The following is a 23,655-nucleotide window of genomic DNA, read 5'->3' on the forward strand; positions in this document are numbered from 1 at the left end:
GGGGTACCCCTTGGGTTCCTGAGCTGAGGGCCACTGCCATAGCAGCTGACTACTATCCCCTGGTCTAGAGCCACCCATGAGTTGATCTGCCCAACTTCATGCAGCCGGGCATCCTGACACCATGGAGGCCTATCTGGGAAACCAGTCCCTGACTCAGCCAGCTGTGCAGAACTTCAGGGACACTAGACCCCTTCCCTAGAATGGGGACCTGTGCCCATTTTGATCATAGCTGCACCTGGTCCCAAAGCAGGGAGTGACACCCAGGGGGTATTTACTGAGCACCTACTGCTGTGCTAATGCCAACAATAGTGTGTGTGGGGGGGTCTCTCATGCCCTGTGGGGTCCCCACACCATGGTGCACAGCTCCTACTGTGTAGAGGTGGTCCTGCCAGTGAGCCCAGAGCCCAGGAGAGACTGGCATTTACTGGTAGTGAGCAGGTGCAATGCCACCCACCAGCCTCCTATTTGGGTCCATGGAGTAGGGTGGGAGATACCGTCTCCACTGAGCTGCTGAAGAGGGAAGGAACCAGCTGCAAGAGGCCCAGAAGATTCTGAAAGTATTCACCCAAGAGGAAGGGGAGGAGGGCCTGAAAAGGTGATGCCCATGGCTGAGATGCTCCCTGGTTCCCACAGGAAGTACTTCCTGAGAAACTGAGGGGGATGTGCCAATGCAGCCAGCCCTGACCACGGCAGCCTCTCCCAGGGCTGGCCTCTGTTCTCAGGTGAGCACCTGGCCCCAGCCAAGCCTCAGAGGCCTCAGTCTACGTGGGCAGGTGACAGAAAGAACCAACGCCCCAGCCTTTTGTGGTCCCCTGCCCCGGCGATGGAGACGGTGACACGCTGTGCTTGCCGGGTAGGGTCCTCCAATCTAGCACCAGGCAGCCACAGCAAGTTGCCCCCCACCACACACACACAGCTCCTCCTGATGGGTGAGAGGCGCCCACAGTCCCCAGAACTGATGAGGTGCACCAACGTGGCTGGCCAGGCTAGAGCTGCCCTTCCAGCATGGACGTCGCATGACTGCCCTGCTGTGACCCCACAGCCTGGTTGGGAGCAACCATGCATAGCCATGGCTGCATCTGCAGGTGGCAGACTTCTCTCTTAGGGTGGAACACTCCTGAGGGGCCTGCGCCCAAGTCACACAGACTGAAGACAGCCCCAGCAGGGCCTCCCACCTGTCAGGACACTAAGGGGCTGGATATGCATCCTCCTGCACGAAGAGGGGTTCACCCTGCATCCCTACCCCTACCCAGGGCTCACAGAGGGACAACGGAAAGGGAGAGGAGAGCTGGGCTGCAGAGGCACCTGTCCTGGGACATCGGCAAGGTTGGGAGCTGTCCCTTTCTTAAGCTGTTCCCAGGCCACACAGCTCTGCCCAAAGCTCCACAGGCTTTGGCCAGGGTAGCAAGTGGATCCTCACTCTTCAGACATGGGACAGACCCTTTCCCACGCTCACCTTCTGGAATATCAGACCCCAGGGACACCCACGGGCTGCTAGCATTTATGCAGCCCCTCCTGAAGTCCCAGTCAAATGCCCTCATGCCTCTCTGAACCTCTCAGAGCCCCAGCTCATCTCAGCCCAAAGGGGCCGCTCCCCATACACCCTGACGATGGAGCCCCTACTCACCATAAGAGCTCCCAGCTCCTGCCCTCTCTATGGCTATCGGTCTGATCGCAGACTCTGGGGGTCTCCCTGCCTCTGCATACACAAGGCTGGCAGGAAACACTAACTATGCCAGCTCAGCTCCAGGCACCAGTGAGCAGCCCAGAGGGGAGCTGGCTCAAATGGACAGCAGGGCAGCCCACGCAAGGAAGCTGAAGGGAAGGGGCCACGTCAGAGCTGCTTAGGGAGGGCTCCTGGGCAGGGCCTGGGACACCCCTCTCCCCAGAGGACCAGCAAGTGCAATCACCCTGAGGTGGCGAGGAGCTCTATGCTCCCTCTTGTGCCTGCCTCCCTGGCTCCACTGGTCAGCATATAGCCACAGGGTTCCCTGGGGAAGAAAACTGAGGCAGTCCCTCCAGGGACAAGAAAGTCTCGAGACTGTAGCTCATTCTCCACGTGTGGGCACTTAATACTTGCTGACTCCTGGTGCCCCCACGACACATGGGCACCATACCCCCTTAGTCTGTCACTCTTAACTCATGGCTTTCAGGCCTCCTGTCCAGGGCAAATCTTGCTGCTACCAGCCAGTTCCCTCCCACACAGGCCATAGGAACAATGAGGCCCCACAGTCCTCGCCTTTTCAACCTGGACGCTGACACCCAGCCGCAGGCTGCCAGAACCTCAGCACCAAGGTTCCCGCCTGGCCCCAGTCCCCCATTGTGGTACAGAGGGTGGGCCCGGCAGGCTGTGGTCAGAGACCTGCAGAGAAAAACCAGAGCAATGTGCTATAAGGGTGTATCAGCCGGAGCTTCCCAGAGAAGTAGACCAGCAGGATGCGTGTACACGGGGAGCCTCACTAGGAGAAGCTAGCTGCACAACTCTGGAGGCCCAGATGCCCCAACCCCTGCTGTGGGCAACCTAGAGACCCAGGAAGGCCAGGGGTGCAAGCTCTCTTCCCAGGGCCGGAAAAGCCTCCCTCCTAGTTCAACGGGGTAGGTGGGAGGAGCTCTCTCTTCCTTCTGGGAGAGTCTTTTTATTCTATTCAGGCCTTGGCTGGATTGACTAAGGCCAAGAGGAGCCCATCTCATTCAACATACAGATTTAATTTTTTTTTTTATTTATTTATGATAGGCACACAGTGAGAGAGAGAGAGAGAGAGAGAGAGAGGCAGAGACACAGGCAGAGGGAGAAGCAGGCTCCATGCACCGGAAGCCCAACGTGGGATTCGATCCTGGATCCCCAGGATCGCGCCCTGGGCCAAAGGCAGGCGCTAAACCGCTGCGCCACCCAGGGATCCCCAACATACAGATTTAAAAGCTAGCCTCACAGGTACCCAGAACGTTTGATCAAAAGTCTGGGGTGCTCGCTTCGGCAGCACATATACTAAAATTGGAACGATACAGAGAAGATTAGCATGGCCCCTGCGCAAGGATGACACGCAAATTCATGAAGCGTTCCATATTTTTGAATAGCAATGCTTCGATTAAAATTATAAATGAGAAAAAAAAAAAAAGTCTGGGCCCCAGGGGGACACTGACCACACCGGGAGCAGGTATAGACACTACCTGATGTGCATGTGGGTAAGGAAACAGGAGTTTGAGGTGCCCCACCACGCACGGGCATGCACATGCACGATGCTCACGTGTGTGCCCCCACCCCGGCCTCCACAGCCAGTGTCTGCTATAGCTGAACTGTGTGGGCTCCTGGGCCCCACCCCATCCTGGCCCTGACATCAGCTACTCAGCTACCAGGTGTGTCCACACCATGCACCCCCGCCCCCACGGGCCACCTACATCTCCGTCTTGCCACAGAGCCCTGTGGGCCACCTCCTCCTGCATGCCTCCACAACATGCACGTCCTGAGTCACTGTGGGCTGAGCCTCACTTTCACAGAGAGAGCCACTAGTTCGGAGGGAAGGAGCAGGAAGCCCTTCTAGGACCTTTCAATCAGTTAAAATCACAGAAGCAGCTTCTAGCCTGGGGGACAGCCTCTGAACTCCCCTGTCAGAGCCCGGGAGATGAGAACGGGGATGGCCTGCACTGTGCATGATCAGAAGCACAAGCAGATCCGCAGAATGTGTCAACGTTTCATTACTAACTATGAAACCTGTGGGATACTGGCTGGGCTAGGATCTGTCTAACAAGCACTGGTAGTCAAAACAGACAAAACCACGGCGCAGGGATGGCAGGGCAGACATACTGCAAAGCAAGCACAGTGACCTGCCAGCCACAGACCTCGGTGGGGGGCTCCTCCCTCTCAGCCCTGCCTTGGCCCCTCTGTGGGTTCTGGAAGGGCCTCAGGGCAACTCCAGGCCACTTCTCCACACACAACCAGTCACATCTTTCATGCAATGAAAGTATGTAGCACTCAACCACAAATCATTCAATGCATCACATTTTCTGTAAACCTGTTATATTTGTTTAGTTTTTTTTCAACAAACAAAAAACCTAGATTGTTAGAATCCTTAAAATACCAGTGACGAAGCCTGTCTCCTGGCCTAGACTCAGTCCAGCTCAATCTTGGCCCCAGGGCAGGAGCTCCTGCACCTGGAAGAGTATGGGAGCTGGGAAGCCATTTGCTCCCAGCCCCGCAAAGGTTGAGCCAGTAGGCCCCGTGCACATGGAGGGACAGCGACACCACAAGACCTCTCCTGGCTCACATGGGCAAGAGGCCTTGTGCACAGGGACCCAGAGGTGGCCACCCCCACCCAGCTACTGCCTGAGAATGACTCCAGGAGTCCCTGGGCTTCACAGAGCAGACCCCTGTACTGTGTACCCAAGAGGCTCTTGGTCACAGGACTCAGCAAATCCTGCCATGGGACATTGCTGGGACATGTCTGGCTGGCCCTTTCCTGGTACACCAGGACTGGGGCTGGACTTCACCTGTTATGCTGACCCCATGTGAGCTTGGGCCAGTTCCAGAGGCTCACCCAAGCTCAGGCACACACTGTCACAGTTCTGCCCCCACTGAGCCAGCAGTGGGAATGCTGGCCCTGAGTCCCAATCACGGCTCTGCCTGCACTGTGGGGCCTCTGGGTAGGGTTCCTTATCTGTAGATGGGGCAGCAGCTATGCCCAGACTGTGGTGAGTGTTCTGGCAAGGCAGAGCCAAGAGCCAGGGCAGGTCTGCAGGCAGACTCTCTGGGCAGAACCCCCAGGGAGGGAGGCCAGGTGAGCGGGGGGCTGGTGTCTGACTCTCAGGATACTCGGTGTGCCTACAGAACTGGAGGACCCACTGAGGCTGCAGCAGTGGTTTGGGGTGAGCCAGGACAAGCTCCAGCAGTCCGGGGCCGGGCTGTCCTCGAGCTGCTGTCTGCTTGCTGACCCACCAGATGTGGCCAGGCACACCCTAGCACCCCTGCCTACACACAGGGTGGCCCTATAGAGGGGGCATGGCCAAGTGCTGCAGCCCATGACCCTTGAGGCCTGAAGTAGTGCCCCCACAGTGAAGCCCCCAGCACCCCAGTAGCAGCCAGGCCCCTGGATCCTCCACAGACCAAAAGGGGGATCTGACGATGCCATGAAATCAATGATTACGTTTTCCTGTAGCAATTTCATGGGGTTATTTTTAGCATCACCAGTTAAGATCTCTAATGGCACTTCAGTAAACCGTGCAGAGATAAAAGTAATTAGAACTGGCAAACCCAGATTCAGATTCTCACTGAGGGCTGAGGCTTCATGGTCTAACATGGATCTGACCTTTCCAGGCTCCCAGATTCTCCAGGCAAAGGCATGGCTACACCCCTCCAGGTGGGTATCCTCTTCACTCCTGGAAGCATGGGGGCCTCTCCCCCAGGACCTGGGCCTGAGCTTCCCAGGTCACATAGAACCTGCCCCTCACTGCCAAGCATGGGCACTTCCTTGGTCGGGTGGAAGGACTGGCCCACCTGACCTTACCTCCCTGTTGCATGGCTGGGGCTGCCTGTCTCCCAGAACCTCTGGGACACAGGAGCCCCCAGCAGACCTTGCAGGCTGATGGTTCTGTCAACAGCTCTCCCTGTTCCAGAAGCTCAGGCCAAATTCCACCCACAGCTCACCTGACAGGCCGTCATCACCCACCTGGAAGCCCTTCTGCACCCATCTGCCCCAGGGCCTTGGCACAGTGGCTCCCGCTACCCTGGTATCTATGTGGCTCACTCTCCTTCACCTGCAAGATTTGACTCAAACTTCACCCCAGCTCACCCCTGAGTAAAACCCAGCCCCATGCTCTACCTACCCTTTGTGCTATGACCTACCAAGCTCCAACCCAGAGGGCAGGGACCACCTCTCCCACCCCAGCTAGGAAGGAGGCAGCTTGTCCACTGCCCACCAGCAACTGGGACACCCCCCCACCCCAGAGTTGACCAACTATCCTCATCTGTCTGGGACCAAGAGGGCTCCCTGGGTGTGGGAAGTGTAGTGCTAACGATGGGGAAGTGACAGAAAAACAGGAGGGGGGGGGGGTCCTGTGAACCACAGCAGCACTTCTGCCCTATCTCGACAACCTCCCCTAGAGTCACAGAGAGCTGAGGACAGGATGGCAGCAGAGTGGGATGAGAGAGCCCATGTCCAGGTGCAACAAAGCCTAGGGTGCCTCTGACACCTGCTGCTGACTGCTGTTCGAGAGTCAGACTGACTCTGAGCTGGCCCTGGAAAGTCCCTGCAGGAAACCTGCACCCAGTGGTCCCTGCCCTGGCCTGAGAGCATATCCAGGTGCCTCCTCCCTGGCCCGTCCCCTCCTAACCTCATACCCACACCAGGTGGACTCCCCATCATCTACTCCTCCCAAACAGCCCACCTGCTGTCCCTCCATGGAAGGTAAGGCATCCTGTCCAAGAGGTTCTTCAACCCACCAGGCTGTGGCTACCCAAAGCTAATGCCACCCTCGAAGACGATCCTCTGAAGGCCTTGCTGACACCTCAGTTGCCCCAGAACCTTCTGGAACCAGCCTTGTGCACCAGGCCCACTCAGTGAGCTCCCCCTCAGCACCCCTGCTCCTGAGTGCCCCCCCTATACTGTGCTCCATGCACTGGAGCATCTGGCAGGACCAGTATGGCTTGAGGGCAGATGGTCAAAGACCCGGGAGTTGGGGAGTCAGTCTAGGACAGCCTCAGTAGAACCACGACACCTTTGTCACACCTGGTGCTCAGCATGCTAGCAGATATCCTCCCCTTCCGTGGCTCTGGAACACTCATTCCTTTACATGTTCCACTCATTCCCACATGCTGAGCGCTTGCTAGGGCAGAAGAGGTCACCTGGAAACACAGGACACCCACCCTATGGTCTGGGATAAGTTAGACAGATGATGACGAACGACAGGTGCTCCAGACAAAGGCACGGAGCCTGAGGCAAAGAGGCAGCCAGGCCCCATTCCAGGCCCCCTGCCCAGGTCTGCAGAGCATGGACACATCCTCCCACGTCCACTGTGACTTCACACTGTGACCCCTATATTGACTACCCAAGCAGCCCTCTAATCCACACTCGACCGGAATCTTGAGGTTCACAACTGCTGTCTCAGCCACTGGGTTTGGAGGTCAGACTCTGTCCAAGCCCCTCCCAGCCCCTCTACGTACAGAGGGCATGCCAGACACTCGCCGGTGACTGCTAGAGCTGGCCTCAGGCTCGCTGCCCTACAAGCTCCCCCTCAGTCTCTGGGACCTGCATGGCTGCTGCTCAGTTATCACACACGGAGGGGACTGCCCAGGGAGGCCAGAAGCCAGGCCCACTGTGGCTGAAGCATCCCCGGCCTGTGTTGTCCTCCGGTGGGGGACTGAGATCCAACCTCAGGGTTAGCTCAGGGAAAAGCACTGGAAAGGGAAGGGGGAGGGAGACATGAGCAGGTGGCAGGCACTTCCAGCTCATCACCCCCACTCCCCAGATGAGGAAAGTAAGGCCCAGAAGAGGCAGAGGCCACGTGGTGAGGAAGAGAAGTGGATCTAACCAGGTGTCTGGCCTAGCCTCCCTCACTTCACTGTCCTCTTCAGCTGGCCAGGAGCAGGGGGAGGCTCAGAAGCATCCTGAGCCTGCTCTGGAAGACGGGGTGGGCACAGCAGTAGGAACGCCTGAGGAAGGAGTGCCCAGGGCCCCAGATGACAGGGTGGGCAGGGCCAGGCCTCATGGAGAACATGAGCTCATTCCATGGGTGACAGACTGGGGCCCCTCACTTTATCCAGGAGACAGGGCTACACGAATCCCTGAGAAAGACCCACTGGAACTACAGGTGGAGCCAGGTACTGAGTGTGAGCCACATAGCAGGTGCAACAGTGTGGCTGAGGATTAGCTAGAGGCTGGCTGGGATCTGAGGACCAGTAGGCGGGGTTGGGGAGAGGGGTCAGAGCAGATCCCGAGGGGCCATGTGGAGGCTCTAGGTCTGACTTTCAGCATCGCTGCACATCACAGTGGGCTGTGGCCTCCGGGTCCTCCTTGTCAAAGGGGTACCAGTGGCGGCCCTTCGATGGGGCAACTCAGGCGCCCCACCCAGATGGCTGCTCTGCACCCTGTAACTACCTGATACCCTGCCCTCTCCAGAGTACCCTCCCGTGTCCGGGGCCCATAGGCACCTGCAGTTGGGTCAGTGTGTGTGTGTGTGGTGCCGGGCCTGCCCCCTGTGTAGAGTCCAGGGAGAGCACCCACCCCAAACAACTGCTCCAGAAGAAGCAGAGCCAGGGATCACTGAAATGCCTCACTAGGCGGAGTCGAAGCTGGACAGCTGGGCATGGAAGGGTGAGGAGAGAGCATGGATATGCCCCGCCAGGCCAGCCTGGCCTCTCTGCCAGGGGATCCCTCCTCTACAGGGACACAGGCATCCCCCAGGCCCCACACAAGTGTAAGTCTTACACACTGTGTAAGACAGGCAGGGGTGGTCTACACATGCTAAGCTGGGTACCAGGGTTCGGAACCAGCTCTACCCTACATGCAGCTTCAAACAGAAGCCCGGTACACAGAGTCCTGGTGAGCTGAATAAGGCTGGTAACTCGTTGGTGAGTTTTCTTTCTTTAGCTACTTGGGCAAACCAGGGCACCAGAACAATCTCCATATGGAGCTGGAAGCAGGTATCATGTTTGCCCAGAGTCCCCAAAGCATTCAATTCCACATGGGATTCAGATTCTGGCTCCCAAGGGAGAGAGTGCCTCGAGTGCCCTTGGGGCCCTAACCTGGTCACCTCCTCAACCTTCTGCAGGCCTCTCAATCCAGATGTCCCACCTAGCCTTGCCATCCTCCTGGGTTAATCCCTGTGGGCACCTCCCAGCACCTGCCCAGCCTACACAGCCTCATGCCGAGCCTTCAATCTCCTTTCTGGCACTCGCCAGTCTAGTTACCAATCTGCATCCTGTCTGGAGCCAACACGGTGGCTGGCACAGGGTCTGGCACATAACTGGCACTCAATAAATGCTCAGTCATCAGTCACTCCCTGTGAGCCACTGGTCACTTCTAAAGGCCTAAAGCGCCCCAATATGTGAGCCTGCCCTGCCCTGGGGCAACCACTGCCTGAGCCCCAGTGGACAAGAAGCAATGAGAAGACATCCTGAGCAATGGTCCAGGTAAGAGGGGGATGCCACAAGCTGCACAAAGGAAGGGTTATCTAACCCAGCATTGGAGAGCGCTGACTGGGTCACGGTGTGGCTGCCCAGGCTTCTGGGAGGGTGCACCTAGGGGCTCTCAGCAAAGGAGCATGGGCAGGTGACCATGAACACAGCTACACTTCCACCTCGGGCAGTCAGCAAAAGCCTGGTGCCTCGGCTTCCCCCCGTTCCCTAACAGGGCTGGCCACAGCCCCCACCCCTGGGAGCTCCATGTACAGCATGTGAACCACAGGAGTCAAGGCCAGGATGATGGTGGCTCCCAGCAGGTGCCATGCCCAGTGGCTGTGCAGCTGTTGTCACTCTGGCTTCCCTGAGAATATGACATGCCCAAGCCCACGGTGGGGGTGGCTTCCAGACTCCAGGGTCCTTCCTCCAGAAGGCAGCTACTGTCCACCTGAACAGAATACAGGCGAACAGAGCCCAAGGCTTCACCCCCTGCCAACTCACAGGTAGCCCTGCTCGGCAGCAACTGTCCCAGACCAGCCTGCTCAGGGCTGGGGCCTAGGGGGTGGGGGTGGAGGGGCACCCTGCTAACTCTACTTCCAGAAGCAGGTCCCATGGACCTCTTACTCATTACCTGCCTCCCCGCCACAAATGGAGCTGACTGGGGTCTCTAACTGGCCACCAGCAAATGAAGCTGGAACACCAGGACCCCAAGTGTGGAGAGGAGCTAACGATTCCTGTGCCATTCAGACTGTTCCAGAGCACAAGAGAACATGCAACAGACACAAGACAATCTCAGACTAATTTTATATAAAAATACAGGGCTAGGGGATCCCTGGGTGGCTCAGCGGTTTAGCGCCTGCCTTCGGTCCAGGGCGTGATCCTGGAGTCCTGGGATCGAGTCCCACATCAGGCTCCTGGTATGGAGCCTGCTTCTCTCTCTGCCTGTGTCTCTGCCCCTCTCTCTGTCTATCATGAATAAATAAATAAGATCTCTTAAAAAAAAAAAAAAAAAGAATACAGGGCTAAAAACCCAACTAAAATATCCACAAAGCAATCTGACACAAGACTGCCAACATGACCTGGAATTCAGAGACAGCTTGACGTCACCGGGTCCAAAGAAGGATGATAATCATCACATAGGGGTGCGAGTAAGGCCCATTGCTCACTTCTGGTGCCAGTCCAGACACTTTCCAAGAGGGACACCATGTCCACGTGAAAGGTCACATACAGCCGTGCTGAGGCCAGGGGAAGCAGGAGAGGCCCCCTGGAAAGGACGGGGGTAGAGGCGCTGACAGAGGCCAAAAAACAAGAAGGGAGATGAGCAGTGACAATGCTATGTTCCTGGCAGACGCCACAGCAGCCAATGGGAAACCTGGAGACTCCACTGGGCAAGTGTCCAAACTGAGAAGGGAACCTGCTTGTGCCTGGGCACCACACTGCAACGACCTATCAGAAGGCAGAGCGACCGAGGTGTGAGGCGGACTAGTGGGCCATCACATGGACCCTCAGCAGGAACAGGCCTGGTGCCGCAGCTCACAGATGACTGTGTCTCCGTGTATCAATGTGAACAGCACACCACCGTAGGCCCCCCAGGCCCAGGTCTGGGAGCTTCTCTCTGGAAACAAGCACGTGTACAAGGAAGTACCAGGTGGGGAGACGTCAGCGAGTAAACCCACACTGCCCAAGTCCTCATGGCGGGGGGGGGGGGGGAACGACACACAGTCATGACAAGGAACAGAGGACAAGCCAAGAGGGGCTGGTGGTAGCCCAGACACGGGGGTGGAAGACTCCCTGCTGGGGAAGGGAGTTATGTGACCAGAGAGTGAGTCCCTGATACTGTGGAAAGAGTCCTATGGGCAGAGGAGAGAGCAGTTAGCAAGGGCCAAAAGTGTGCCCATGTGTATGTCTGAGGATTCTCAGGGTGGAGGGGAGTGGGAGGAGAGGGAGGGGACCTAGATGTAGCTGGAGCTACAGAAGTGAGAGGCTGGGGGGCCTGGAGGGGGCCACTGCAGGCAGGGTTACTAAGCTGCAAGTTTAGAACAGTGACAGGCCCAAGAAGCTAAGGGGGTGGTGGGGACAGGGACCAGTTCTGTGAATTCATGAGCATTTGCTGCCCACTGGGTTGGAGGTATGTATGGGAAGGGACTGTCCTGCAGCAGGCCCTGGACAATGGAGAAAGGGCACGAGGCCCAGGATGGGGTTTCACCATGTGTGACCAAGGGGCCACATGCAGGCCTGTCCTCTGCTCTGTCCAGGCCACAGAGCTGCTGCCCCAGATGGGGTCTAAAGCATAGACATACACAGAGATCTACACATGTGTATGGACACATGTGCACACATACCGGGGGCATGGACCTTATACACACACACACACACACACACACACACACACACACACACACATATGCTGTGCACCTGACACTGTCTAGAATCTCAGAGAGGGCAGGGGGAAGGAGGGCTGTGGCCTGCCACTGGGGTGCCTCCTGGCCCAGACTGGGGAGTATAGCCTCCAGGCCCCTAGTAGAAGGGTAGGAGTGGGGAGACTTGAGGCTGCTACCTCTGCCACCATCAGTCCCACACATCACAGATGCTAGGGCACAGTGTGAGCAAGACAGACAGAGAAACTGAAGCCCAGAAGCCACAAGTACTATGTACATGATCCCCAGCCAAAGAGGAGCAAGGGAGTGGGCTGGGGTGATGGAGCCCAGGAAACAGCCCCTGCTCACCGGCCTAGGGCTTGAGACCCTCACCTGTGCCCTGCAGGGGGTGGAGGGGACAGGGACAACAAGCTGGCCAGCAGACACACAGGGTCACCACCCATTGGGAAGACCATGGCCACCTCCACTGTGCTGTGCCATACTGTGTGAGTGTTCACTGTGGCATTAGCACCGTGACAGGTGTACAGTGACAGACCAGACCCCTCCCAGCCCGTGGTTGCCACAGGCTCTGCAGACTGTCACTGATGTCCACAATGCTCAGAGGGGTAGCCTTTCCCCAGAGGTCAGACAGCTGGCCCAGGGCAGCAAAGGGAAGACCATCCCTTTAGATGCTATAGAGACCACTGTCCCCTCTTCTCAAGCCCCGATTCTTCCCAAAGAGCATCCAGAAGACATGACTGACATTTGGGTGAAGACTCATGAGATTTCTGTCGTCTAGTGCTGTGGTGTGTGGATCCCAGAAGAGAACTCTGCCCCCCACCCCCCGAGCTTGTTTCCTCATCTACTGAGTGGGCATGTGAGGACAGTGCCGTGAGCAGCAGCTGTCAATGTCACCACTGTTCCCACGACACATCTTCCCTCAGGAAGGTGCTGACCCGCACAGCAGGAGCCCAGTCCAGGCTCCTACTTCACTGTTAGCAAACTGCTGCTGCCCAAGCAAGGGGGCAGAGGAGGCTGTGTGATGGCTTTGCTTTCACCGACCTGAGGGGTCCCCCTTGGAGGGAGCAGCCTCCCCCACAGCAGTAGCCCTCAGGGCAATGGGGGAGCAGATCAACTGCTGTGCAGCCTAGGCAGCCTAGCCCTGGGGCCGTCCTCCATACCATGAAGGCAGGCAAGTGCTCCCACTCTCAAGTCTCAGTCTCCCATCTGGAGTGTAGCAGACAACCTGAAGTAGGTGTTCTGGCTGGTAGGCATGGACACTACTCTGTCCCCATCATGGGAGGGCTGGGCTGGGCACACATACAGCCCCCTGATCAAGGTCCCCACAGGTGGGACCAACAATGCAGGCTCTTGCACATGGACAATGGGGCCACATCCTGAGCCCCCCACACTCCTGGCCCTAGCAACCAGACCTAGCATGATCGCGTGCCCCTTGCTCAGGGGGACACTGAACACCAGCTTGCAGAGAAATCACTACCACTGAGTGCCCTGCATGGGCCCAGGGGGGGAGGGGGAGTTCTGGCCCCCTCCATATGGTCACCTCCCACCAGGACTCGAGTAGCCTCCACCGCCTGCCACAGGGCCCCAGCCCAGCCCCAGCATCTTAAGACTGAGGGAACTCGGTTACTTCCAGCAGAAATGCCCAGCACATGCCCAGACAGCATCAGAAGCTGGGCGGCCCACACAGCATTCACTGGCTGATGTGGTCGTGGGGAGGCCAGGGCAGGTTTCCCAGCACAGCTGGGCACAGCAGCTTGCCTCTAGTTTCAGAAACCTATTGTATGGATTATCAAAGCAACACATACCGGTCATTATAGGAAAAAGAATTAGAAAAAGGAAGTCACCGATGACCATGTCTACAATTTGGGTGTCTTCCTTCTCACTTTTTACTCCTGGATACATGCCTCCTAGACACACATATGGAGGTGGGAAATAACCCTTTCTTTCTAGTAAACATACGTGCATAGCATACTCTGGCCAAGGCAGTTACTGAAGGTCAAGGCCAGAACTCAATATTTTTTCAGGATGTATCTTTTCTCTGATATTGATTTTTGAACCAGCTCAAAGCATCTTGCTGTTCTGAAGCAAATTAGCAAAGAATCAAACAGATGCCAAACCAGAAGGGTGGTTTCCACTGGGTACTAGTAGCACACACTCTCTCAAGAGGTAGGCACTACATGAGCATGGAGGGGAAAGACTGGTACACAGGCATACAGACACCCCTGAGGGGGAAGTGCTGGGAGGCGCACAGTAGGCCTGCTGGGCTCACCAGGCTCTTGCCTGCAAAGCAGATCTCCCAGGGGACCCAGGGGCTAGCACAATCTGACCTATGGCCTAATGGGTCCCTCTGCCATTAGGAAGGATCAGGAGGACCCTGTCAGAGGACCTCAATTCTGCCCTGGCCTGCCCCTTAAGGGCCTTCCCATTACCTCTGGAGACAGACGTGTCACAGGAAAGACAGCCCCTGTCGTCCAACCCCCCCCCCCCCCCGCCAAATCACAGAATCTCTGTCCCACTGCCACCTGCTCACTGTTCCCACTCTGTTGAACAGTTAGAAAGCTGATGGGAGGACCAGGGCTCTGATGTGCAACCCCTGCCCGGCCCATGGGACATACCCCCAACTCAGATGCTGAGCGCTAGCTGTCCAACCCAAAACTCCATGGAGATAACTCCATCCCAGGGCCTTGTACACACTGGGAGCCCGGCCAGACCTGGAAGCCCTCTCCTCCATCAACACCACCACTGTCACATGCATGTGTCCACAGCACCGCACAGAGGTGGCCTGGGATCCTCTTAGTCACCCAAGGAAGGGACTCGTCTTCCCTTAGGAGAAAACACAGGGAGGTGCACAGGGAGGTGCTGGAAGAGTGGGGTCAGGGGCCTGCCTGGGGCATGGGGGACGGGGCAGGCTGCATCCTCAGGACAAAGGTAAGGAGGACTCTTGCACAGTGGCACTCTTCAAACCTTCTGAGCAGGTCGACACCTGACACTGGTTGTTTATGCCCTGGGGGATGGCAGCAGTTTACATCCCTGTGCCATGGCAGCCCTGGCAGAGCTGATACTGGGAAGGCTGGGGCCTTGACATTCATGGCACTGGGCCTCAGTATCCCCATCTGTACAGTGGAGTTTGAGGACAACCAGAGTCAGAACAGTGCCTGATCGGGTACATGTTCACTGCATGCTGGCACTCAATGTCCTAATGAATTATCTGAACTCTGGGGAAAACCATTATACTTCAGCAAAAAACGAGTCAACCAATCTAGAAGTTATGACTGGTAAAGAAGTCCCGTACTTTCCCGGGCAGGTCAATCCCTCCCTGGCTCAGTAGTGCAGAAAAAGGTGCATGGTGACTTGGCTGTGTGAACACCAGGCAGAGAGCAGACTCAGTCGCACTATGATCTGATGGGGCTGCTGGGAGCCTGCAGAAGACCCGAGCCCAAGACTGCCCTCTTGAGTGTCCCCGATGCCAGAGGAGTCCACCGAAGCTGCTGCAGCACATGCGTTCTACAGCTTACTTCAGCAGGAGTGCAGTGACTTCTGGCACAGCCTTCCCCAACAGTAGTTTCTCCTCCCACTTGTTCACTCCACAAACATGTATGGGGCATGGGGACAGAGCACACAAGACAGAGCACACAAGACAGACATGGTGCCTGCTCTCTTCCAGCTTACAAGTTTTGCTGGGGAGAGAGCCAAAAGAGAGTGTAAATCACTAGATGGCTTCAGGGAGAGTGGTCACTGACAGAAACGAAAGCAGGAGATGAGTGGGTGCGGGTCCTGCTTCAGGTCACTGAGGAGGGCCTGAGTAACATCTGTGCTGAGACACGAAGGTTCCAAACAACCTTGGCAGAGAGGACAGCAGGTCCAGAGAGCCCGAGGCAGCAGAACATCAAGAGGCGAACATGGTGACACAAGAGGATGTGCAGGGTGCAGGGCAGGTACACAGGTGGAAGGTGGCTGGAGGAACCAGTCTCAGAAGCTGCAGTGCAGAACTTATCCACACCTTCCCATGCCCCAAGTGTCTCAGCTGGGGAGCCCTTGGACTGGAAGCCAACTAGGCCCCCAAGTGTACACACAGAAGACTGGGCTGCGGTGGAGGGCTGGGTGGTGGCTAAGTGCCCCACTTCTATGCATCTACCTGTCCCTGGGCCACCAGCACCTAACCCTGCTCTCCACAGGCCTGGCACACCTTCAGGAGAGGGTGCACAGTGGGGACCTGCACGTAGGCACTTCCCCATCCCCAGAGCTTGGCCTCTAACCAGGGATTCCAAGCCTCCAGCCCCCAAGCCCCAGGAAAAGGAAGGGGGGCTGTTAACCGAGCAATCTCTGGGACCCCCAAACCCAGCAGATGGTGGCTGCCTGGGTAAGTGATGCAGGGGACCCCGGAGCGGGGTGTGCTGGCTGGCGCCAGCAGGACTATGGGGTCTGGCCAGCGTTTCTACACAGTTCTGGGGGACAGAGGCGCCCCACCCATCCAACTTGCCAAATCTGAGCGTCAGTACCCACTTCCTTGTCCACTCACCTGGGTTCATGCAAGAGGGGCAGTGTTTGCTCAGCAAACACTACCTGGGATAACTCAGCCAGACAAACGCTACGTTCTGCCTCCTTATCAGGCAGCCAGGGAAGCAGTGGTCAGGAGGGGGCTCTGACTGTCCCCCCAGCACCCACCCCGGTCTACACGGACACCTCAAGAGGCGGAACAAGAACCCCCGAGGATCCACTCCATCCCCGCCCTTACCGTGGCCAGCAGCGCTACCCACCGAGCACGTCCGGGCCGAACACGGAGAAACAGCTGAAAGCGGCGCGGGTGCCCACGGACGGCGCCGTCTGGAGACCTCCCCCCGCCGGCAGCCCCGCGGCGGCCGCCCCACCTACCTCCAGGGCCTCGAGCGTGCTGAAGCTGGCGATGGCGAAGCCGTCGATGACCTCCTCCTCCTGCGAGCTGGACTCGCGGCGGCGGCGGCGCGGGGGGCGCGCGGCGGCGGCGCGAGGTGGGGGCGCGCGGGGCAGCCCCGCGTTCTCCTTGCCGGGCCCGGGCTCGGCCTCGTCGCCCGACGACGCGCTCTGCTCACGGCCATCGCGGGCGGCCTCCCGGCGCCGGCCGCGGTCCCTCTGCGCGCGCGAGCGCCGGCTCTGGCGGACCTTGGCCTCCATGGTGCGCAGTGACCTTGCAGCCGCGCCGTCGGGCTCCCGCGCTCCCGCTGCCCCTGCCGCTGCGCTACGCGGCACCGCCGGGCTCGTTGCGAGCCGCGCGGGCTCCGGCCCCGGGCGGCGGCGAGCGGCGGGCCGGGCCGGGCATGCCGCGCGGGCTCCCTCAGCCCTGGGCCCGGTGCGGCCTGGGAGCCCCGACGCGGGCGGCCGCGCGCATCGGCGGGGCGGCCTGCGCTCAGCGGCCCTCGGCCGCGCTCCCAGGGGCGCGCCTCATGCGCTGCGGGCGGCGGCGGCGGCGGCGGCGGCGGCGGCGGCGGCGGGCGGGGCCCGGGCTGAGGCGCCGTGGCCCGGAGGCTCAGGCTCTAGCTGAGACGGCGACGGCGGCAGTGGCGGCGCCCGGAGCCGATAACAACTGACGTACTTCCGCCCGGCAGCCAGCGCCAGAGGAAGTGGCGCCGCGGCGAAGCCCCGCCCCGGCCCCGCCCCGGCCCCGCCCCTCCAGCCCGCCGAGGCCCCGCCTCCGGCTCGCTGGGCCCCGCCCCCTGCGCGCTGCGCGGCGCCGAGCCCGGGCCCCCGGCCTGCAGGCTCCGCCCCCCGGGGGAGCTCGGAACCGCGCGTCTCACCGCCCGCCCCTCGGCGCGCACCTGTGCTGGGGCCCCTCCACGTGGGAGGTGCACGGTCCATCCAGGAGTCTCTGCCCTCCTTCAGTCGCATCGGACACGTGGGCGAAGGGGCACGCTCAGCGTCCACCCGAGCTGGGGGCGGGGGGCCAAGGGCTGGGGCTGGGGTCCCCCTGGAGGCGTTCTCCCACAGCCTCCAAGTCCCGCGCACGTGGGGGTGTGTGCAGGAGGGACGGACTGTCCCTGCCCGGAAGTGAGCGTGTGCAGGCGGGGTGCCCATACCCGCACCCCAGTCTAAGCTGTGCCCACGTGCCCCCGGCCCCTCCTCTGCAGGTGGGTCTCCGGCGGGGCTCTCAGCTGTCCAGCCGCTCCAGGCCCCAGAACACACCTTCGCAGACACCCAGGGCTGCCTGGTTTGCTTGGAGACAGCCGCTTGGGCTCCAGGGCTTAGTCCCCAGCAACGCTCCAGAAAAGCTGAACGAGAAGGGGCAGCTGGAGAGTTGAAAGCTAGATCTAAGGGTGAACTTCTTCATTCACCAACAGGAGATTGTCTGGAGTCAGGAGGGGCCGTCTGCGTCCAGGTTTGTGGTGCTGTAGTGTGATGCTCCCCTTTTGGAAGTGGAAGAGAGCACGATCACATAGCCAAATAACAATGTCTAATGATACCATGAAGCAAACTGAATAGGGAGGCATCATAGTGAGTTTGGGGTAGTCCCAGGATGCCCCTGAATGAGGGTCTGAGCTCAGACCTGCAGGATGAGAAGGAGCTGGCTGGCACAGAACTGGGGAACCATGCCTCCCTGCAGAGAGCATGGCCCACGCAAAGGCAGGAAGACGTGCTGGAGGGTCCCCCCATATAGACACTTGAGCTTTGAGTCTGTGTCACCCTGCCAGGGCCAAAGACCCCCACGGGGGGGGGGGGCAGAGAGGTGCCCGGCTTGGGTGCCCTGTTCACCAGGCTGTCCCCGGTAGCAGTTGGGAAGGCAACTCTACAAACTTCTGGACAAAGGGTTGGGGCTCTTAGGTCCCGGCCCCTCCCTTCAGTGAGGCTCTCTGGTCTCTGAGCCCTCCCTAGCCCTCTCCTAGCCTCCCCAGGGTGGGGGGGCAGTGTTCCCCTCCACCTCTTCCATTCCCGGTTTTGTTTGTTTTGTTTTAATTTTTATTTATTTATGATAGTCACACAGAGAGAGAGAGAGAGAGAGAGAGAGAGGCAGAGACACGGGCAGAGGGAGAAGCAGGCTCCATGCACCGGAAGCCCCATGTGGGATTCGATCCCGGGTCTCCAGGATCGCACCCTGGGCCAAAGGCAGGCGCTAAACCGCTGCACCACCCAGGTATCCCCTTGTTTTGTTTTTTTAAAGATTTTATTTATTTTTTTCATGAGAGACACAGAGAGAGGCAGAGACACAGGCAGAGGGAGAAACAGGCTCCATGCAGGGAGCCTGATGCGGGACTTGATCCCGGAATCTGGGATCATGACCTGAGCCAAAGGCAGATGCTCAACCACTGAGCTACCCAGGCATCCCCCATTCCAGGTTCTGTTAGGAAAACTCTCTCTACTCCTCCAGCATCATCCCCTGCGAGCTGTAAGAACCTCGGCAGGGAGACAGGAATGGATCTGGCACAGTCCCTCTGTGTTCCTGCTACCCTAATTCTCCTGTGAGGATAGAAGGCCAGAAAACATGGGCATCGGAGGGTGTCCTAGGATAATATTTCAGGATTTCACATGGATGCAGGCTATTGGGTCCATGGCCTGCTCTGAGGGCTGCTTCCAGGCCCCAGACCTGCTCTGTAGGGTGCAGAGACTCACCCTACACGGAGCCTGGGGCATCCTGCAGGCCCTTTCCTGTCACCCCTTCCCCACCCTCCTAGAACAATGCTGCGCTGGGCAGGGCAGCCGTAGAACCAGACTATCCATCCTCCACTTCCTCCCAGAATACTAGGGGAGTGATCTTGCTTCTCTGCCCCCGGATCCCTGCTCCAAAACAGGGCTGGAAGTGATGGCTGTGTTCCCTGCAGGCAGTGTCTGCATGTTCAGCCAGTCTGCCAGCTCTGGAACTGTCAGCATGTGGGACAGTCATGTGGGACTTGGCATGCATCTCTGCACCTGTCCCAGAGTTTTCAATTTGTCTGGTCCCAGGTGGGGCTTGAGAATTTACATGTCCAACGAACTGGCTACAGGTCTGGGGACCACACTCTGGGAACCACAGGTTTCCCTGCTATGACAACACCTGGCATGTAGTAAGGCTTGCAGAAGAGTGCCACCTCTGTAGCCACCAGAGTCCCTGAGAATGGGTGCTGCACCTCCCTGAGGCAGCCCCCACCCTCAGGGCCTGCCTCTTGATGACCACAATAGCCTCCCTCTTCTTGCCCTAGTTCTGGGCACATCCCTAGCTACTCTCCAGGCCCCCGGGGCTTGGCCCTTTGGCCTACTGGCAGCCCTGTTCTTTCCTGCCACTGCGTCCCATCCCTGAGGACCATCCTTCCCAGGGCAGAGGGGGGTCCCTGCCCATATACGGGAACACTGCCAGAGAGAAGCTTCTGCACCCCCCTCCCCCCAGCCTGCCGTTGAAGTGGGCCAGCAGCCCAGCCCTCACCTAGTCACCGCACATGCATGCCCCCTCCAGCAGAGCTCTGAGAGGCTTTGCTGGTAAAGAGTTGCTTCCAGGATGGCCTGTCAGCCCCATCAATCCTCACCATTTGGTTTTGCTTTGGAGAGTCATTGCTCTTCTGTAAGGCTCTGAGCAAAGTTAATTGACATGAAATTGTATTCAAAATTCAATTTGCTCTCACAGATCCAATTCAGGCCCTATAAATCAGCGAGCCAGCTATTCCTTTGGGGTTCAAATATGCTTTTTGCTTGCAGGGTGACAGCCAGAAAACCAGTTCTGGCTAACAGGCCAGCCCCTAGTGCCACGTCTATGAACTAAATGTTAGTTCCACCATGGTAGTAGACGCTCGTGGTTTCCACCTTCCCAGTATTCATTCCACCTCCTTCAGGTTAGAGCACGTCAAAGAATTTGAGATTCTTAGACTGCTTCCGTGGTCTTATTTGGGGGCTGAGCTCATTGAGATGCTCCTCCCTCCCCTAGCCAAGGAACAGGCTGATATGTTAGCTCCACTGTGATAATGCTGCATAACGAGCAGCCCACAGAATTCCTGTGACTTACAACACTAAGTGTTCTTTTTCTTGCTCCCAGGGCTATGGATTGACCTGAGGGGCTCTGCTTCAGACTGTGGGTCAGGTGCAGGTGTCTCTCTGGAACCCAGGTGGCAGGATGTGAACTACCTGGGGCATTCTCCTAACAAAACTCAGAGGGCCAGGCCGAACCACAGAGGTGCCCAGAAACCTATACTGTAAGCCTTGCATCTTGTCTGTTCACATCTCGTGTGCAGCAAGTCAGGTGGCCAGGGCTGCCCTACATGAGACAGGAAGCCGATGCCTGCCCCCGGGGTTGTGGAGGGCTGGCACTGCTAACCACATGGCAGAGAATAGGCATGGTTCTGTGGAAGCAAACATGTGGGGATATTCCCACGTGGCACAGACCGTCCCTGGAGTTACAATCTGTCCTTAGGGCAGTATCCAAGAGATTGATATTTGGGGTGTGCCCATCCCAAATGTGCCTCTTCCCCTAGTTCCTGCTCCACGGGACCTGCTCTGTGGTCAGTTTCTGAGCCTGTCCCACCACCCACTGTCCACACCCACTGTCCTGATCAGCCCTGACGCCAATGTCATTTCTTCCCAGTGGCTGGCTGCTGGCTTCACGCTGAGCCGGGTCCCACATGAGAAACTGGTGCATGCTCTGGCAAGCAGAAGTGAAAGCAGGACCAGTTTACTCCAGATGAGCTTCAAGGCACCTGGGTTTGCCAGGGTTGTGCACCAAGTTGGGATCCATGGTCTCCTGCCCCCCAAGGGCTCTGGTCGTGTCCCTCTGCTTCTTGGTTCTGCAGGAAAGTTGTATCATGTGTGTGGAGGTGGTGGGAGGTCTGTTTAGACTATCTTCACAGCTGCTGCCAGCCTTCCCGGAGATGTGCCCTCGCCACACGTGCTGTCCCTGTGACGTGGAAGGCCGGGCTGTGGGGCCCAGACAGTGCCCCCTGAGACCTGCAGTCTCTCCCACAGGGATGCCCTCTCCTGCATCTTGGTGCTCGCTCTAATGGGTGAGCACATCTGTCAGCTCCAGAAGAGCAGCATTGGGCCTGACTTGATGCCAGCATGCAGCGGGGGCTGGAAGCAATGTGGAGGGCCGCAGGTCTCCCAGCCTCCTGGCTGGCCTGGAGGATGCTTTCCAGCCGGCCTAGGCCTGGGGGAAGCGGGGGAGGCTCCAGTGAGAAAGTGGTATCTGCAGGGCATTGTCAGAGCTGGAGGGTGCCGCCCACGTGCCCCCTACACCAAACCTGTTCCAAGCTGTGCTGACAGCAGGGGAGGTCTGTGGGAGCAAAGAGAGGCCCCAAGAAAGTGCCTGGACTCACAGGGCTCTTCCCTTGATGTTGCCAGAAACCCAAACCCAGACTCTCTTACTTCATCTTGGAAACTCAGAGGTATTTCCTGGGCCTGAGGTAGAGCTGGACTCTCGAGACGGGCTTTACCTGCAGAGGTGAGTTCAAGATCAAGGGGAAGGACACGGTCTCTCAGAGCCTCCAGGGTGCTCAGCCTGGCTGACACTTTGATCAAGGACTTCGGGCCTCCAGGACCTGATAGAATCTGTTGTTTTAAGCCATGTGGTCTGTGGCCACAGGAAGTGCCATCAGGCCCACACCCTGCCCGGCACCACCCTATGGACCTGGCCATGCCTCACCTCCATCCGTGGGACAGATGGAAGAAGCCGTGTGTCCATTCTGAGCCCAGACTTGAGAGATGTGGTGTGTTTCTGCCTGCTGTCCTGCACCTCTGCCATAGCCTTGAGGAAGGCATGACCAGGCTGGCCCTGCTGGTCCCAGATACCGTGGCCATGGTGCCCAGGAATACCCACCCTAGAGTGAGTCCAGCTGAAATGAATAGGCACAGCCAGCCTTCAGACACGTGAACCATAAATATGTATTGTCAAAGATGCTAGGATCCTGAGTGTTTGTTACTCAGCACTTTTGTGGACTACCTGACAGGTGCAGATGGGGCTGATGCAGGAGGGGTCGTGCAGCCATGCTGCTCCAAGGTGGCCGGGTGCCTTCAGTTGTGGATCGTGAGGGGCCTGCCACAGGGGGACTGAAATGTTTCCACTCCAGCAGGCCAGGCAACAGGAAGGAACACATCGTTGGTGACTTTCAGAACATCTGTGGTGCACAGTGAGGGGGTGGAGATCTCCAGAGGCGCAGACTTGGCTCCCCCAGGGCCTGTGGTTGGCCAGCAGAGGTGAGTACTTAGCTAATCATTACACTCTGAGTTACCAATTCCTTTTACTTGTCGGTTTCTGTAGCACAGAGGCGGTGGAGGCCACAGCTGAGTGACTGTGCAGGGGACACAATGTGGACAGTAGCTGGAGAGCAGTTTCCTACCGAGGAAGCATGGTGCGGTGGTGTGACAGTGATGACGGTGATGATGGTGACGATACCAACAGCTCTCAGTTGTTGGGAACTTAGTATTACCGCATATGGTTCCAAATACTTTCCCCTGCAAACTCATTGAGTCTTTACAAGACTCTTCGTTGCAGGTGGAGGTCTTACCCATTCTTAATAGCAATTTGCAGTTGTCCCCTAGGGGAAAATGTTACATGTTACCCATGCCACAATCAAGAAGCAGAACATGGCTTGTAGCATTGGCTTCTGCTCTTCTTACTTGGTACTTTATAGGTACAACATGGCTGCTGCAGCTCCAATCATCATGTCCTTACTCCAAAGGCCCATGCAGAGAAGGAAAGCCGACTGAGTGCCAGTCCAAGGAGTTCTCGTTGATCAGAACAGAGTTTCATAGCTATTAATTGTTGTAAAGGTCGCTGGGAAAATAAAAATCCAACAAAAGGCGGGGGGGGGGGGCGGGGAATTTGCTATGACTGCCTTAAGCCAGATGGGATTTATCATAAGGCCAAGGGAAGGGGACCCATCTTTCCTGTGGTCAAGGGCTTTCTGCCTCTTGAGGAACAGCCTGGAGCTGTGCAAGCAGGGGAGCAGGGCATGTGTGGCTGTTTGGTGGACGGTGAGCCCTGTGCCATCATGCCAACTTTGGTAACAGGATCCTGATTTTCTCTGGGGTCACTTTCTCCTTTGCTCATTCTGTGAAGTTAGGGAAGTGTTAAGTCTCATCACCCAAGTTTTGCCAATTGAAAAATCACATTTCCCTGTCCCCAGATTTTGGTCCAGGGATGGGTCGTCACCCTTGGAAGGGAAAGTCACTCTTTCCCTCAGGTTTTGGGGGCGTTCTGGTTGCCATCTTGCCATCACAAGGGGAGGGAATACCTACTGAGGA

General features: G+C 57.9%; 1 protein-coding gene and 1 non-coding gene across 24 annotated transcripts in view; one reads left to right on the forward strand and one right to left on the reverse strand.

Moving 5' to 3' along the window:
• Positions 1–17,047, reverse strand: part of FBRSL1 (fibrosin like 1) — a 78,634-nt gene extending 61,587 nt beyond the window's left edge. For 5 of the 23 annotated variants that reach the window (XM_049102194.1, XM_049102172.1, XM_049102173.1 and 2 more), the window contains exon 1: positions 16,360–16,897. In XM_049102194.1, the coding sequence (XP_048958151.1) occupies positions 16,360–16,638 (279 nt within the window). In that variant the 5' untranslated portion in view covers positions 16,639–16,897. Of the gene's footprint in view, positions 1–16,359 lie in introns of all 23 variants that reach the window. The other 18 variants (XM_049102180.1, XM_049102174.1, XM_049102183.1 and 15 more) reach the window with 11 other exon arrangements.
• Positions 2,963–3,069, forward strand: LOC112677043 (U6 spliceosomal RNA). Its single transcript, XR_003146812.3, has one exon. It is a non-coding gene; the product is annotated as a U6 spliceosomal RNA (small nuclear RNA).
• Positions 17,048–23,655: the final 6,608 nt, after the last annotated feature.

The sequence above is a fragment of the Canis lupus genome, chromosome 26 (genome assembly GCF_003254725.2).
Source record: "Canis lupus dingo isolate Sandy chromosome 26, ASM325472v2, whole genome shotgun sequence".
Classification (NCBI taxonomy): domain Eukaryota; kingdom Metazoa; phylum Chordata; class Mammalia; order Carnivora; family Canidae; genus Canis; species Canis lupus.